This window comes from Pseudophryne corroboree, chromosome 5 (genome assembly GCF_028390025.1).
Source record: "Pseudophryne corroboree isolate aPseCor3 chromosome 5, aPseCor3.hap2, whole genome shotgun sequence".
Classification (NCBI taxonomy): domain Eukaryota; kingdom Metazoa; phylum Chordata; class Amphibia; order Anura; family Myobatrachidae; genus Pseudophryne; species Pseudophryne corroboree.
The window spans coordinates 298,660,405-298,679,341 of record NC_086448.1 but is presented as its reverse complement, the minus strand read 5'-3'; the positions used below and the strand labels follow the sequence as shown (position 1 = coordinate 298,679,341).

General features: G+C 42.4%; 1 protein-coding gene across 3 annotated transcripts in view; it reads left to right on the top strand.

Moving 5' to 3' along the window:
• CNTNAP2 (contactin associated protein 2) overlaps positions 1–18,937 on the top strand; it is a 2,955,022-nt gene that overhangs the window by 2,403,083 nt on the left and 533,002 nt on the right. For all 3 annotated transcript variants that reach the window (XM_063922438.1, XM_063922437.1, XM_063922439.1), the window contains exon 14: positions 17,267–17,423. In XM_063922438.1, coding sequence (XP_063778508.1) covers positions 17,267–17,423 — 157 coding nt within the window. The remainder of the gene's footprint in view (positions 1–17,266; positions 17,424–18,937) is intronic.

Genomic DNA, 18,937 nt, shown 5'->3' with positions numbered 1-18,937 from the left:
TAATAAATATTTTTTTTCTGTCCCGATTGTCTTGCATCATATATGGATTTAACATCTCCATGCTGAGAGACAAAAAGGGATAAAGATACCTTTATGGGCCCAGCACCTGTTAACTAAAGTAAGCACACGTGTGAGCATTTTATTATTCATGTACCACGTGTGAGGTGACATGGGAATAAAGGAATTGGGTTTCTGAATTTTTTGGATTGGACTGTCACACTTCCTAATAAAAAGATCCTGCACGTTGGGTGTTCCTTATCCGACATTATTACACCATTGTTTGTTCTTTCTCTTTTCTTCCCTCCCATGAACTGATACAAGGAATATTGCAAAAGATTCAATTCACTTGAAATTTGGGCTCTACCGTCTACTCATAGCAAATGCAAGATTGTTCTTTTTGTAACTTGCTACCGTGGGGGCTATTCAGATCTGGCCGCAGTGTTCCGGAATGCAGCGCCACAGTACATGCGCATGCTATCATGATGCAATCGCATCCCGGAAGCGCCACACTATTTATTCTCCCTCCAGGGGTGTTGTGGACACCCCAAGAGGGAGAATAGTTGTCGGTATGCCGGCTGTCGGGATTCCGGCGTCGGTATGGTGAGCACCGGGATCCCGATAGCTGGCTTATCAAATGCCTCCCATGATACACTAGTAAGCGTTCCATCCCACTGTTGATACTGTACACCAGTAATAATCATCTTCTTGATTATGAAGACTGGTAACAAACAAAAAAAAAAGCACAGTCTGGTGGAGATAAATATGGGGGACACTGGATTGTAATCTGCATCGTAACCCAGCGACCCCTGTCGCCGGGCAATGATGCACGCTGTGCATGCGCATTCTGGACCCGTTCGCACCGCAGCGACAAACCTCTGCATGCGAACGGGTCGGAATGACCCCCCATAGGCGGGGATTAGTTGATCGCAGCAGCAGCAAAAAGTTGCTGGCTGCGATCAGCTCGGAATGACCCCCATAATGAGCAGTGCAAAGTTTCACTGTTTGCACCACACAAACTCACGTAATTAAATCTCAGCCTCAGGACCTAACTCTGTGGTTACCTTTATACCTTGATCTTCTATTTAAAACTAATTAACAATCTATAGATAGACCGAAATCAAAATTCTTATTTTTGCTTAGTAAAGAAAGCAGGAGGTTTTTAATTAGAGCTAAATAAAAAGTTACCATTTCCAGCCTCATTACCACAACTGCACTCTCCTTATCAGATAACTTCTGCCCTCAGACATACAAACATATCAATCTCATCCGCTGTGCTACACTCATATTAATCCAGTTCACATAATTACTTCTTAAATATCATGGAAGTGAACATTTGCAAATTAGTCAGTGTATTTTGTCTTAAGATGGATTTATAATTAATGTGGTCAACATACAAACTCAAGCTCAATTAGGCTATTTCTAATTAGTTTCTCAAGTCTGTAAATTCACACGATTAAATGGGCTAACCTCATACACTTTCCTTTCATATTTAATGAGTGGTATTTAAAAAATACAGATTTACTCAAGGACAAATATCTGTAGAATGTAAATGTTTTCTTAGCCCAGTCAAACATAACACTCACAAATACTGAATATGTGCATTTCTTCCATACAGTGAGCATCTACAAATAACATGCCTAAGAAGTTTGCTCAGTGGTTAAGTGCGCTGCTTTTGTAGTATTAAGACCTAAAGACCTGTTAGGGGCTCTATTTATAACTTCAAATTGTACTTTCCTGCATAAGTGTCCAACCCAAGGTGCCGGGAACAAGTCTTTTTATAGGGACAGAAACAGCTGTGCGCCTTCCTGCAAAGCATAGGACACGCCTGTAAATGTGCTATCTCTCCCCCCTTGACTGATTTTAAATGCATTCTTCCTGCAAAACAAAACTTATTTTTGCAAATTGGTGCTAAAGTATGCAGACTTATGCATCTAATCTATGCATACTCAATAAGGAATTTCCCTGATCCACCGGACTCTTCCAGTCAAATGTTTTCACTCCTGTTGCATATGTTACAAAGTTGTCTTGAAAACCCAAGTCCTTATCATAAAAAATGGTGCAACTGAGTAAACGTAGGCCTATTACACTGTAGTGGTATGTGACAGATTGACAGACTTGCTTTGCAAAAAAATTGTGCAGATTGGTTGACTCACATGCATTGACAGGGCATGCAATGTCACAGTACATCAAACACTGTAGAACTTACTTTTTATCCATAAGAGATTGTATGTAAGAAGACTCTTGCTGTCTGTAATGTTGTACTTGTCTTACTGTATTACTCAGGGCCGTAACTAGGGGTGTGCAAGAAGTGCTGTAGTCCAGAGTGCAGGAACTATTGTTCTGCACCATCCGTGCCTCTGTGGCACTTGTATTTGACTTGCAACAGGCATGCAGCTTCTTCCTAGCTTCGGTGGCCTTGTCTTCTCGTTGTGACATTATGACATGACATGTGCCAGGGGACAGGACCAGCCTAGGGCATATTACCACCTTGGTACTACTTAACAGAGCTGCAGTGGAAATTAAATGTTATTGCTTAGTAATGTATTTTACCTTCATAGTTAATATATGAAAATGGTTCATATATGAAAAGCAGTGGGATACGGTCAGAATCCCAGCAGTCGGGATCCCGACAGTCAGAAGACAACAGTGGGATCCTGACAGAATCCCAACAGTAAGTAATGGGGTTAGGCCCTAGGGGAGGGTTAGGATTGGGCTGTAGAGGGATGGTTAGAGATAGGCTGGGGGGGGGGGGGGGGGGGCAGTTAGGGTAAGGCTGTCAGAGGGAACGGTTAGGTTCAGGCTGTGGGAGGTCTAGATTAGGGGTAGGGTAAAAATACTTACTGGGATCCAAGAGAAGAAATTAATAGAGGCGCTCATTGCACTTAGACACCATAACTTCCTATATCCTGATACAGCCAAAGAGTCAGATCAATTAGTATATAAATATTTAATGATCACAATAATCAAATAAAAGACACTTGATAAAAACAAATACATAAATTATTACTGTATAATTCCTTTCTCACTGGTAACCACACATGTACATAAGGAAATCACATATATTGTGTCAACTGTTGCAATAGATAGTGCAACAGTGAAGCTCACTGAAATAGCTGATAAAAAGTTCCATTGCAGCAATCTGATAAGATGGGGAACACTGTTGCCAAAACTGCTGTGAATAATGTTCACAGATGAATTGCAATTACTGAGTGTGTGTCCGAATATACTCTGTAGTATTTTAAACCGTTTAGGGAGTAGCTTCAGACTTAGGTGGCCGGCATGAGTGTAATGGTAAAACAAGCAATTACCTCTCCCTGTGGGCTGGTGAGTCCGGGCGTCCCCGGGTGTGTCCAGAGATTGCCCAATGTTGTATCGGGCTGGAGGATTAATGGCTTGTATGTACAGATGATAGCGGCCACACTATTGCAGGCTCAATTTCCTTGTTGATGCTTCACCCACTGCTGCGGAGAATCGCAGAAGAAGCGTAGCTGTAATTGATTGAATGGAGACCGCCGCACAGAACCAACTGTATCTGGAACTCTTCCAGGACGCCCTGGACGTGCACCGTCCGCTGGTAATCAAATATAGGAAAGAGTAAGGTCCTGGCCGCAGTTGCCACACGAAGCTCACACAGCGGTGACGTCCCGTATCGGACGCGTGTCGCTCACTGCTGCGGCTGAAGAACTACACAGAGATGGCTGTGTCCCCGTACCTGCGAGTACTGGTGAGAAAGGGGAGGAGTCCTGACGCGTTTCGTCACGTGACCCGTGACTTTTTTTTTTTAAAGTCACGGGTCACGTGACGAAACGCGTCAGGACTCCTCCCCTTTCTCACCAGTACTCGCAGGTACGGGGACAGAGCCATCTCTGTGTAGTTCTTCAGCCGCAGCAGTGAGCGACACGCGTCCGATACGGGACGTCACCGCTGTGTGAGCTTCGTGTGGCAACTGCGGCCAGGACCTTACTCTTTCCTATATTTGATTACCAGCGGACGGTGCACGTCCAGGGCGTCCTGGAAGAGTTCCAGATACAGTTGGTTCTGTGCGGCGGTCTCCATTCAATCAATTACAGCTACGCTTCTTCTGCGATTCTCCGCAGCAGTGGGTGAAGCATCCACAAGGAAATTGAGCCTGCAATAGTGTGGCCGCTATCATCTGTACATACAAGCCATTAATCCTCCAGCCCGATACAACATTGGGCAATCTCTGGACACACCCGGGGACGCCCGGACTCACCAGCCCACAGGGAGAGGTAATTGCTTGTTTTACCATTACACTCATGCCGGCCACCTAAGTCTGAAGCTACTCCCTAAACGGTTTAAAATACTACAGAGTATATTCGGACACACACTCAGTAATTGCAATTCATCTGTGAACATTATTCACAGCAGTTTTGGCAACAGTGTTCCCCATCTTATCAGATTGCTGCAATGGAACTTTTTATCAGCTATTTCAGTGAGCTTCACTGTTGCACTATCTATTGCAACAGTTGACACAATATATGTGATTTCCTTATGTACATGTGTGGTTACCACTGAGAAAGGAATTATACAGTAATAATTTATGTATTTGTTTTTATCAAGTGTCTTTTATTTGATTATTGTGATCATTAAATATTTATATACTAATTGATCTGACTCTTTGGCTGTATCAGGATATAGGAAGTTATGGTGTCTAAGTGCAATGAGCGCCTCTATTAATTTCTTCTCTTGGTCTATATAGGTAGGAGTACCACATAACTCCTTATAGAGGCGAACGTGCTCTTTTACACCATTTATTCCAGGTTTTGGGTCATTAAGACAGGCATATTAAATAACTGTTAGTCACAGGCGCTGCAAAAAAAACCCCTTTTTTTTACTTACTGGGATCCGTCTGCATTTTGACCATCGGGATGCTGCTGTCAGCATTCTGATGGTTGGGATAGTGAGTGCTGGGATTTTCATACCAACCTCTTTAAATAATTATTTCACTGCCAGTGCGTTGCACCAAGAAACCTGTACCTCATCTGGGATGTAGTTGTGTGACCGCCGGTCACAATACTGATGCCGGAATTCCGCCCCCTAACAATTCCAATAGTCGGCATGCCGACTAACAGGGACTGTTCCCACTTGTGGGTGTCCACGACACTCATAGAGTGGGAATAGAACCTGTGCTCACCACCGAGCAAGGGGCTTAGTTGTGCTCACCCCCCACCTCCACCGCAAGGCATCTCAAAGCCGGGATCCCGGCGTCTATATGTTGACCGTGGATCTCCTGACCAGGGGTGTATCTTCCTATTGGCCAGGATGGCACTCGCCAGGGGTGCCAGCTGAGGAGGGGCGCCGTCCAGCGGTGCCACCCGCGGGCAGTAGATAGATTCACTTTTAGAGGCAGCAGCTATCCCCCCAACCCCGTGTAGTTCCTCACCAGCAGGGATGCCCAGTAATGATCACGGTATGCAGCAGAGGCTGGCCTGGGGGGTGTAGTTTATGTAGAGTTTCTTGTCTGTATTGTGGTGCGGTGCTGGACCCCGGCTCCAATTACAGTGGCTGCTGCTGCATTCTTTGATCATTAATAGGCATCCCTGCTATTGAGGAACTACACGGGGGTGGGGGGATAGCTGTTGCCTCTAAAAGTGAATCTACCTAAAAGTGCTGTCTTTAATAGTAAAATCAACATGGGGCATACGTGTCTCTGGCACTGTGGGGGCATACGTGTATCTGACACTTTGGGGGCATACGTGTGCCTGGCACTGTGGGGGCATTTGAGTGTCCGGCACTGTGGGGGCATACAGTGTCTGGTTTTGTGGGGGCATGTGTATCTGGCACTGTGGGGGCATATTTGTATCTGGCACTGTGGGGGCATATGTGTATCTGGCACTATACTCGGAGGCATTATGTGTATCTGGCACTGCACTACTAGGGTCATTATGTGTAACTGGCACTATACTGGGGGACATTATGTGCATCTGACACTATACTGGGGACATTATGAGTAATGAGAACTACTGTGTGTATTGTGTGTAAGGCTGCTAATTGTGTGTGTGCGCATGTGTAGGGGGTGTGATTAAATGTTTATAGCAGGGGTGGCCAAACTGGTCCTCGAGATCTACCAACAGTTCATGTTTTCCAGGCCTCCTGGAGATCTGTAGAATTGTCAGTTAGGAATGAATGCAGCACATCTTAATTAGTAATGACTACACCTGTGCACCAGCTAGGTGGTCTGGAAAATGTGAACTGTTGGTAGATCTCGAGGACCGGTTTGGCCAGCCCTAGTTTACAGTTTGATATCATAATATAAAATTGTGAGACCACACCCACTTTCCCAGGCGCGTGCACGCCTTCCCATATATATATATGGGCACTACTGTGTGGCATAATGTGTAGAAGGGGTACTACTGTGTAGCATAACGTGAATAATGTACATTACTGTGCTGTGTAATGTGAGTAAGGCACACTACTGTGGTGTAATTTGAATTGGGGTACTATTGAGTGGCCGCGCCCCTTTTTGGCACACGTGCCTTCCCTATTTCAAATATGGGGGGGAGGGCACCAGTCCTTTACTTTGCCAGGGGTGCTCGGACACCTAAATACACCCCTGCTCCTGACTGCCGATCAGGAGACCCAACCCCCTCATCTACATCCCCAAAAATGGCTGTGATATATTTTTCTCTGATGAACACTGGTTCCTATTTTTTGTCACCCTTCTATTACTAACCATATTCACTATCACAGTCTGCATCATGTTTTAGCTGGGGGTAATGCGTCAGTGGCCTCCATTATTTTACATATATTACCCTCTGCTCATATTAACAGTTCCCAGCCCTTCATTCTTTGTGAAGTGCATTTAGCCCTGTTTTTCTCAGACAGAATTATAACCCCAGCACATAAAAATGATGCTGTCTCTGGATTTATTCTTTCCATCAGACTGCACAGCACCATCTGTGCTAATTATCTCGTGGCATCTTAAGATACACACTGCAGCACAATTTTTCTCAGAGGAACACTGAATTATATACAGTATATTAACCATGACAGACTCTTCTCTGTCTGCCCTCCAACGTCTTCTGGGTTCAAAATATAATTACATATGCCTTATACAGCACTGCATGGTCAACATAATTAGGATTCACAATTAATAATTATCATCTTCTGATGGAAGCATGCCCTATATTTTGTGCAGTTCACCCATGTTAATGTCTAGTAATACAAGGTTTGATAACAGGGTTTCACAAGTTCCACAATTTGTAAGGTTACTGAAACTATGACTAAAACATATTCCAAATACATAAAATACAGCATAATAGTAATAACTTTTTTTTTATTTTCATTTTGGAACTATATCCATCAAATATCCATCACATTTCCATACAACATTTTGATTCTCACCTTTAAAGTACTCCACAATGCTGCAACCATCCATCTTTTCTCTCGATTTCATTTATCTTCCTATCCCGGCCCAGCTTAATAGTTGGGTTGTCCCTTAAAAGTCAAAGTTTTAGGCAGTCCGTGACAAATCCTCAATGCTCAATACCCAACTACTGCCCAGTCATATGCATTTCAGGAGCATTTCCATTTCCAACTGAAGGGCATAGCTGAGCAGTAACGGGGCATTCTCAGGTGTTCATCACTGAGAACATATCAGCAGAATTGTGAACTGTGCAGAGCCGCAAGAAAGTGTAAATAGGTCTGTATGTAAACTCTGATAATGATGGGGGTTATTAAAACTAGCATGCAGATAGGGGCGATCTGGCAGCCAAGTACATCTCTACCTCCACGGGAAAATACACATTTAGTGCCATGCATACAATGGATCTGATTCATAGGAGGACCCAGTTTACACAGCAGCTGGGTCTTTAAATGTAGCTGCTGTGTGTAAATATACTAATGCTGCAGGAGGCGTCTTGTGTTGCCTCCTGTAAGCTTCTTTGATCTGCTGCTTTGTCCAAAGACGCAGTGATCAGATAACTTGCGAGAGCGTGCAGGATTGTCGGCGGATTTACTCTGCTGGGGCCAGTTACTCTGCGGAGGACCCAGACTCTGGCCTCAGCGCGCCTACAGAAAGGGGACAACATGCCACTCTTTTGAGAAACACTCACCATTGCCATTTCTAATGTGTTGGATTTTTCTGGTTTTTTTTTACACAGTCATCAGCATAACGCAAGATTGTGCTAATTGATTGTTCATGTATGAGCTACACTATATCAGTAAACTTCAAATCCTTGCACAGACAGAAACAAATAGAATAGAATTTGATGGCATATAAGAACCGCCTGGCCCATCTTGTTTGCCTTTACCATATGTACTGTACATGCACAAACTTACACACTTTTGTCAGGAGCCAATTAACCTATCAGTACATTTTTTTTACTGTGGGAGGAAACACTAACTGCGCTAGTATAATCTCATTAAAAAAATGTAGATAAAAAAAATCTTTAATAAATCTTCAAGAAGAATCTTGCAGCTTTTGATAAATATTAAGGAGAATCATATATAGATATAAATATATACAGATATATTTATTCATTCTCTATTAGCACTGGGAGGGTTAGTTATAAACCATTACCATCTTTGTAATTGTGGGAGAAAAGCCACCCAAGAACGGGGAGAATATACAAACTCCACACAGTTAGGGCCATGGTGGGAATCGAACCCATGACCTCAGTGCTGTAAGGCAGTGATGCTAACCATTATACCATCCGTACTGCCCATGTGAGGCCTCTTCTCAAAGTATACCTGCACACTGTACAATTCTACACCCTCCTATGTCCATCATATGTGACTGGTCCATTGCACAAACATCCACTTGTACTTTCTATATGACTTGCTTGCTTCCTATTTGAATATGAGCTTTTCCATGCACAAACCTCAACTTATTTGTCTGATATTCCTGTATAATGATTGATAAATAAAAACACTCTCATTATTCTGTAAACACAATGTAGTTTTCTACTGTTAAGAATCAGGTACGTTACTCATTTTCTTCAAACAATCTCTAGTACTGATCTAGACTTTGACTGAACACATTTTGATGCTTAAATACTATTGTGGTGGGCTGTAAATATTTCTAATATTAGGACCTATATCAAAGGACTATAATAACGACCATCTCCCCTCTTGTACATTACCAATCCCAGCATACTGTACAAGAACAGTCTATTATTGGACTTGCACCTTAGTAGTTCATCTTTGGATTGGAATTGTATACTAGCTGGACAGATAGAACCATAGATACAGCAACTTCTTATTACAGTGTTTGATCAGTAAAAGTAAAAGATTATTATGCACAAAATGATCTTTAACACCAGTAAAATGTGAGACTTGGAAAAGAAGCAGCCTGGTAATTTTTCAGTGTTATTGGAAATGTTTGGAATTCTCCCTGTGCTGGAATTAAATGTTAATTGAATCATATGTCCCTACGGGATCGGTGTGAAATGTCGGTGGACGGGATCCTGGCCATCATGATCCCAACAGCAGGATTCCGTTCTGCGTAAAGCCGGCATCAGGGCGAGCGCTAGAAAACCCCTTGCGGGCACGGTGGCTGGCTGCGCGTGCCACCAGTTCTATTCTCCCTCTCTGGGTGTCATGATACAGTATATTTTTACACAAATGACTACTGTGAATATAAAAATATCATTTTGGAAGGAAATTTCTAGAACAAATCATTTTGTTTCTCTCTTATAGCAGGAGAATTATCAATGCTTTGGGGGAGATAAAGTGGAAATAGATAAAGTACCAACCATTCAGCTCCTGACATTTTTCAAACACATGTAAAATGACAGAAGCTGATTGGTTAGTACTTTAGCTCTCTCCGCTTTATCTCTGCCCAAGCTTTGATGAATCTCCCCCATGCTCTTTAGAGTCTTTATAGCCTTCACTGAATTTTCTCTTTGCAGCCATGGCTAGATACAGATAGGTAAAGGTGGGGACACAGTTAATTCTACAATAATAACAAACTGTAAAGAATGTGTCAAGCAATTGTGACCTTTTTAATATCCTTCAAAATCATGATTTTAAAATTTCAGTCTAAAAATATATTTAGCTCAGAGATCATTTAGGGCATGACTTTAGTTGAACTGACTTTTGTGGAATAATTTAAGTGGAACTAACCAAAGCTGCATTTAATGTAAAATTATGGGATTCAATGGATTGTTATTGTCATGCTCCTTGGTCTTTTAAATTAAATTTGAAAAGTTATCAAGCAAAGCATAACCTATGGTAAAACAAAATGTAATACATGCTAGAGAAAATGTTTCAGATTGACTCACTTACAGCTTTAGTTACTTTGTAGTTTAGCAAACAGATATTTGTTTAATTTAGTTACACAATGCATGTTAATTTTGTGTGAGCGAGCAAGTAATACATTAATTTGAATTCATGTACATGTGTAATATATAAGAAAAAGCAAAATAATACACTAAAAAGGCAAAAGCTGGGTTTGAAAATAAATTTTGAAAAACCTGTGACGCCCTGTGTGCAATTGACCTGATGAAGGACTCTAGTTGACCACTATAGGGAGTATTAATTATTATTTAATAAATAATATTTACTACTATTATTTATTAATAAATTTTTGGTTTGTGGGAAGCATGCAAAGTACCCACACAAGCATGGGGAGTACATACAAAATCTACACAGGGCCATGATGGAAATTAACTGAAAAATCACAGATTTTTAATACGTCCCCTGTATTTTCACATACCCCCCCATAGTGTCTACTTAGTTTACCAAGTAGTGGAAAGCTTTGCTTAGATGATGTAACTTATACCAGCAGTGGGGGACCCGCAAAGCTGGGGAAGGCTTCACTTGATATCTGCTGGGTCAAACTATAGTGCTCCTGCGGGCCACTGGCATTAAGCTGCTGGTGAAGTAGAGAAACCCTCATAAAGGTGCAAGATTTTAGTAGAGTCTCCAAAAGGAGCACTGGCTAAGGCTGGTGCAAGGTTTCTTGTCACCTTAGGCAAAACTTCAGCCCACTGCCCCCAACCACCACCAATACCCACTTCCCAGCCCTTCAGATGAAGGTGTGATTTATAAGCTCCACAGCCACCACTTGCATAACAACAACAAGGATGTTTCTTTCAGAGACATTCTTAATTTTGTGATAGGCAGACTCAGAGGCATAACCCCGCCCCCAGATCCTGGCGCTCTAGGCAACTGCCTAATGGTAGAGCCCGCCCTGGGCTTAGTATGTTGTGGTGCTAAGAAAATCTGTATTGCTGTGATAAATAGACCAGATGCATCATCGCTTGGAGAGTGATAAAATGGAGAAAGAAAAAGTGCCAGCCAATCAGGTCCTAACTGCCATGTCACAGGCTGTGTTTGAAAAATGGCCGTTAGGAGCTGATTGGCTGGCACTTTTTCACTCTCCATTTCATCACTTTCCAAACGATGATGCATCTGGCCCTATTCTTAACAATATTACCAATATAGCACAATTCCTCTCTCATGCCCACTGATGGTTTTTAAATGTATTTTACATGCCTCTGGTATAACACCAGAAAGCAGAAAGGCATATATGTTCTTGGAACACATCATTAACATGTTTGTATTTGATATGCATTTTGTATTAGTATTTTGCTAGCATAAAAAGGAAAGTAACATTTTAGTGGATATGAGACCTTAGACCAGGGGTGCGCTATATGTGGCCCACCAGCTGTTGTGGTACTACATATCCCAGCAGGCCCTTGCACAGTTTTAGCATACCCTAATAGCAAAACTGTTGCATGGCATGCTGGAATGTTTAGTTCTACAACAGCTGGGGGGGTCACATGTTGAGCACCCCTGTCAGCTTAATAAAATAATAATAACCCAATACAAATCAATGAAAGGAGAATAATTAGTGTTAAAGGAAAAATCTGTTTCCATTCCTCAGGAAGTAAAAGAGCACTGAATGATACAGAATAATTATTTGAGACTGATGTGTTTTTCTTTTCATTTATTCTTTGCAACATTTATATAATGCTGAGACAAATCATTCAGTGCAAAACAGTCATTCATTTCAAGACTGTATTGATTGTCAGAGAAGTGTTTACTAATTCATCTCCATTGTTCCACCCTTGAATCAATGAGTACTTTGACTGCATTCTCAGAGCAAACATTATGCATTCCTAAGGAAGCTCCATTAGACAGCAGTAAAATAATATTTACTGACTCTTTCAAGATGTATGGACAGTTTACCATGTGTACAGCACAAGTCTATCTATCTTATTACCCACTTATGTTAATATCACAAAAGTGAAAATCTTTATAATGTTGGAGTTAATATAGTAGGTAATAAACAATTAAAACATACACAGGCCCATAGAGAGTTGGTCCACACCGCACACACTGCACCCATATTATTTTACCTTTCCAGAGTCCCGCGGCGGGCGATGCAGCCGCAGCAAAAATCACTGCCAAAATGGCCGCCGCGCATGTGCAGTAGGTAGTCTCCAGACCATGGTGTGTGCCATGTTTCTGGAGACCTGCGTATGTGCAGTAGATTCCGGCACAATGCTGGATCTTACTACACCATGGAAAAGAGTGGGTCCACCCGGAGTCTGCTCATGGGGCCCATCTTCTCTTAAAATGCCCCTGTACAGCACATCACCCACATAATGTTTTATGGTAAGTTTCCTTTAAAGTTGACATCCTGACAGGTGTTTGATTTTAAAGGTTCATACTTTCTACTAAAATGTCTCTCTATTTACCTGACAAGGTAGAAGAGGGATAAACAAAGGGCAACATTTATAGGAAGGACAGACATCTGATTTTGTTGATATGGGCAATAACCAGGGGGTGGCGCTGCTGCTACAATAATAATTGATACTGGTCACAAACATTGAGATATCACAGCTAATCTAATGCCAGATGGCCTGATTCAGAGGCGGAAGCAAAAGCTGCTGGCAGCTGCCCATGTGCCACTTTATACAAATGCCGCTACAAATCCCTTACCTTGTGTACATTCGTAGATCTGAATGTGCAACGACTGAGACACCCACTGTCAGTGTCAGTACATGCAGTAATACAAACTGGTGCAGCTTTAGATGCCACCCTCTGTAGTACCATCCAGACTTGGACCAGCCCTATGGCACAGTGGTGTATGCAGGGGAGGGGGTCCAAACACCCAGAACACCCCCTGATCGGATGAATTATTTTTTTCAGAGATGGAGACAGTTGTGTCTCTGTCTCAATACAGCTGCTTCTGCTACAGGAAGGTCTTGTCTCACTCTAGGATGCATCCCACTCCCCACATTCTGCAGTGACATGGCTAGTGGCTACCAATCTTCTCTCAGCCAGGCCCCATTTGTGTGTGTGTGTGTGTGTGTGTGTGTGTGTGTGTGTGTGTGTGTATGTATGTATGTACAGTATGTGTGTGGTGCGTTATATGTGTTTGTTTGTTTGTATGTACAGTGTGTGTGTGTGTGTGTGTGTGTGTGTGTGTGTGTGTGTGTGGTGTGTTACATGTGTGTTTGTAAATCAGGGCCAGATTAACAATGGGGCGGATGGAGCTACAGCTCCAGTCCTCCATATAAAAATAGGCCCATCATCATGGCAGCTTGATGATGACCCGCCATCAGCTGGCCACATAGTTGGCCATAAATCATATCTATTAGGATTTTATTTCTATTTTTTCCACGAATTATGCAAATTTTATCTTTTTAAATTATTAGGGAGACATTGGGGATTATATTGTAAAGGAGTAACATAGTAACATAGTATCTGAGGTTGAAAAAAGACAATTGTCCATCGAGTTCAACCTATTTGTGGTCTCCTATGCATGATGATTTGACTAAAATTTCTGACTGATGCTGCTGTCAGCCGTTGCATTTTATCCCTATTTATAGTAACTATAATGCATGACATACCCCTGGATATCCTTATCCATTAGGAATTTATCTAACCCATTCTTAAAGGTGTTGACAGATTCCGCCATTACAACTCCCTCGGGCAGGGAATTGCAAACACGTATTGTCCTTACCGTGAAAAAGCCTTTACGCCGTATTGTGCGGAATCTCCTCTCCTCTAACCTGAGCGAGTGTCCATGAGTCCTCTGTGTTGATCTAACCAAAAACAGGTCTCGCGCAAGCTCTGTGTATTGTCCCCTTATATATTTGTAGATGTTGATCATATCCCCTCTTAGTCTCCGCTTTTCCAATGTAAACATGCCTAGTCTTTCAAGCCTTTCCTTGTATTCCATCGTCTCCATGCCCTTAATTAGTTTGGTCGCCCTCCTCTGTACCTTTTCAAGCTCCAGGATATCCTTTTTGTAGTACGGTGCCCAGAATTGTACACAGTATTCAAGGTGTGGCCTCACTAGTGATTTATATAACGGGAGTATAATACTCTCGTCCCTAGCATCAATACCCCGTTTTATGCATGCTAATATCTTATTAGCCTTCTTTGCTGCAGTCCTACTTTGGGTACTACTGCTTAGCTTGCTATCTATGAGGACACCCAAGTCCTTTTCCAGTACAGAATCCCCTAATTTTACCCCATTTAGTAGGTAGGGGTAATTTTTGTTCTTGTTAGTACACGCCCATATGGCTCTGGCCACACCCACTCAGCACTTGTTACATATTCCCGATTCTCACAAAAGGCCCTTGAATATCTTCAGCTCCAGGCCTATGTGGCCCTTAATCTGCTCCAGTGTGTTATGTGCAGTGTATCTGTGCAATGTAAAGTGTGTGTGTGTGTTGTGTATGTACAGTATGTGTGTGGTGTGTTATATGTGTGTCTGCAATGTACAGTGTGTGTGTTGTGTATGTACAGTATGTGTGTGGTGTGTTATATGTGTGTCTGCAATGTACAGTGTGTGTGTTGTGTATGTACAGTATGTGTGTGGTGTGTTATATGTATGTCTACAATGTATAAGTGTGTGGTGTGTGTATAAACACACACCCCAGTAAATCCTGTGTTTGCCCCTGTGGCAGGTGCAGTTTCTCCATCTGACCATGGCTTCCTGTGCTTGCGGCTGTGCATCTGTGTATGCAGCCACTCTCACTGATATGCGTCTGGTACTTGCATAACAAGCCCATTAAACTAATTACTTTTGTCTGCATTAATAGATATCTAACAGTCACCGCCCCAGAAACGCCCTGAAGCAGCAGTGCCATTGTGCATACACTCTGTGTAATACATCTGACATACAAGGTTTTAGGGCTACAGCATTACCTGCAGCTGTGAATCAGACTCAGATTGTCAATATAAATAAGAATTCTATATTGATAATGACCTCAATTTCCAGCAATAATTTACCATGATGCAACAGTCTTTCATGTACAGATGTAGATTATGGGGTCTATTTACTAAGCCTTGGATGGAGATAAAGTCGCTGGAGATAAAGTACCAGCCAATCGGCTCCTGTCATTTTTCAAACACAGCCTGTGGCATGGCAGTTAGGAGCCGATTGGCTGGTACTCTATCTCCAGCAATTTTATCTCCATCCAAGGCTTAGTAAATAGACCCCGTAGATATAAGAATATAGTCTAAAATATGCACGTTGTATTACATATCCACACATAAAACTCTCACAAGATTAATTTCCATGTTGTGCTTATGACTCCTAGTGTTCAGAGATGCAGAAGAGTGATGGAAGGCTATTTCTATAAGCCTGATGGCATTTAAACCCATATGCTGTGAAGCATGACCCCCATTTGTATATGTTCTAAGTTTTAAGTTTCATTGGTGTTTGTGACTGCTACATACTGTAGGTGACCAATCATGTTGGTAGTTTGGTTTAAGGTGTGGTTTGTGTGCTTATATAAGGAGACATCAGATTACAGTCAGATCTCTTGTTTCAGAAGATTCTCCCACCCTTACCCCTAGTTATGGTATTTGTTTGAGTGGTGTTTGGCCTTGGTGGGTGCAAAGTATTGATTTTGCTGTTATAAAGTGTTTTTTTTAATTTGTTTTTCTGTCTTTTTTTGTGGTAGTTGATAAATAATATAAGTAATACATTCAACACAAAGGCCATGGGCTGAGGTTCCCATTCTGTCCTCCCTTCACCTTTCTTCCAGATTGTGGGGGTTATTCTGACCTGATCGCTCACTGCAGTTCATCACAGTGCAGCGATCAGGTCAGAACTGCGCATGCGATGGTGCCGCAGTGCGCCGGCGCCTGGCTGACAGCCAGCGGCTGTTGTTTCTTAGTGATAGCCTCTGCCTGATTGACAGGCAGAGGCGTTCGCTGGGCAGGAGGGGGCGGCTTGGCAGGATTTGGCGGCCGTTTTATGGGTGCAGTCCAGCCAACGCAGGCGTGGCCGGACCGTGCGTGGGGCGGGCCGCAGTGGCTGCGTGATGTCACACACAGCTGCTGCGAGCCGGGCAGCGACGAGTAGCTCCCAGCTAGCACGCAAAGGCTACGCTGGCCGGGAGCTACTCCTGAAGTGCAAAAACATCACAGCTGTGCGATGCTTTTGTACTCCAGCGACGGGGTAGGGAGTGGGACTGACATGCGGGACGGGCTAGCCCTGTGCTAGGCATCCCCCCGCATGTCTGTGTTCCTGATCGTAGCTGTGCTAAATTTAGCACAGCTACGATCAAGTCGGAATCACCCCCTGTGTCCTTCTCTCTTCCACCACCCCATGCTTATGTACTGTTGACATATCTGTATAATAATAAATGCCTTGTCTGTTTAGCTTCTTAATATGATCGATAGCTTCATTCAATCGTTTATTTGGATAGCTTCATTAATTTAAATACAGTACCATTCCCTTTTACTGTACATTAATATTGTCTATGTACATTCAGTGTTTATGAATCCTACATACTGTAGTTGGCCTCTAAAGTGGTTTTTGTGCAAATTCTGTTTTCTGTGGTGAGAAAAGGTGATGCTGGGGTAACTAATATTTCCAACCCAACGATAGATAGATAGATAGATAGATAGATAGATAGATAGATAGATAGATAGATAGATAGATAGATAGATAGATAGATAGATAGATAGAATTAATAAAAATAAATAAATACATTTTATATATTGTGCCTTTACTGTATGTATATATTATGTACTGTACCTGCTTCTGAGATGATGGTAATGTAATGCAGATTCCAAGAAAATATAAATTACTATTAACAGCTGTCTTATGTCTTCATATTTACTATCAGTGATGTATTTTACCATAACAATAGTTGTTGCCATAAAAATGTCAAATTAAGTCACTGTTTTTAAATTCAATCATTTTTTTATGGAAATTAAAATAAAATGAAATGACAAACTAAGGCTCTATCTGTTTAAGCTCAGTGAGTATTTATCTGTGAGATGTTCTAATAACTACGTCATGTCCTTTTTTGTTTTGGTATAATAGATGGACACCCATACACATGGTGGGTTGGCAGAGGAAACGAGAAGCATTACTACTGGGGAGATTCTGGTCCTGGGATTCAGAAATGTTCCTGTGGAATTGAAAGAAATTGCAGTGACAGCAGGTTCTACTGTAACTGTGATGCAGACCAAAAGCAATGGTGAGTCTCGTCATATGCATTATTTTAATCAGAAGCAGACAACCTGTAGAACCCCTGCTGCTGTCCAACTACTAGCCTCAGCATGCACAGACAACCTACAAATAGTTAGCAGGAAGCAACACATTTGCTCAAGAAGTTCTCTAATTTATCTTATGAAAAATGCTTATCGGCTGTGTTTTTGGTCCTTTGGACAGTTTACTACAAGTTAGTAACTCCTATTTATATGAGTATAACGTATAGTATATAACTTATGTTGCACTAGTCACAAAACATTGCTACAGCAGTTCTACTAGACTTTAGTAGCAGTTGGCTGCGAAGCATAGACAGTGAAAGCCATGCATTTTGGTAGCTGCTACAAATTCACCATACTCTACTACTTTGTTGCTTCCTCTTGGAGTGACCAAGGGGAAGTCCTAGTACTGTAAATGCTAGCATTCTGACAACAACCTAGAAGATCACATAGCATGAGTGATATTGTGCTACACTTTTTATTGAGTGTCCCATTGTCAGAGGAACATATTTAGTGTACCCAGTATGGAAGTGCACAGAATTCTGCCTGGTCGATTTAATCAGTGGAAGCTCTTGTGTCACTTTACACCACTAAGGGCCTAAGGAAGGGGTAGCCAACCCTGATCCTCGAGAGCTACTGTACCAACAGTTCACGTTTTCCAGCTCACCTGGCAGGTGCACATGTGCAGTTATTACTAACTGTCACATTTTAAAAGATCCACAGGTGGACTCTGTGAGGAGACCTGGAAAACGTGCACTGTTGGTAGCTCTCGAGAACCAGGGTTGGCTACCCCTTCCTTAGGCTACCCCGGCCTAAGGGGTCTATTTACTAAGCCTTGGATGGAGATAAAGTGGACAGAGATAAAGTCCCAACCAACCAGCTCCTAACTGTCATTTTTCAAACCCAGCCTGTGACATGGCAGTTAGGAGCTGATTGCCTGTGCCTGTATCTATCTGCACTTTATCTCCATCCAAGGCTTAGTAAATAGACCCCTTGTTCAGAGGCACTGCGCATGCAAACCACATGCAATGCTGATGTTCACGTAAATAAGCAATTATTTGATATTGTGCATGTGCGAAAAATCCTGAAAGCCCCCACAGCACATAAGTTACCCAGAGTATATGCACAACGGTGCTATTGCATTCGAATCACTGATAGTGGTATGTATTATGTATTGCATGTCCTGTGCATACACATACGGGTCTGGGACTCCAGGCCGACACCGAAAAGGTTGAGACACCTTAGGTCGACACCAAGTGGTCGACACACCTTAGGCCGCCATGGTGAAAAGGTCGACATGGAAAAAGGTCGACATGAGTTTTTTTATGTTTTTTTGGTGTTGTTTTCTTCGTCGCGTAACCGGGAACTCCAATTAGTACACCGCGTCCCCTCTCATGGCTCGCTTCGCTCGCCATGCTTCGGGCAAGGTGCCTCGCTCTGCTATTGCTGTGCTCAGCACAGATTACTGTTCCCAATTGTAGTACACGTGGATCATAAAGTATGA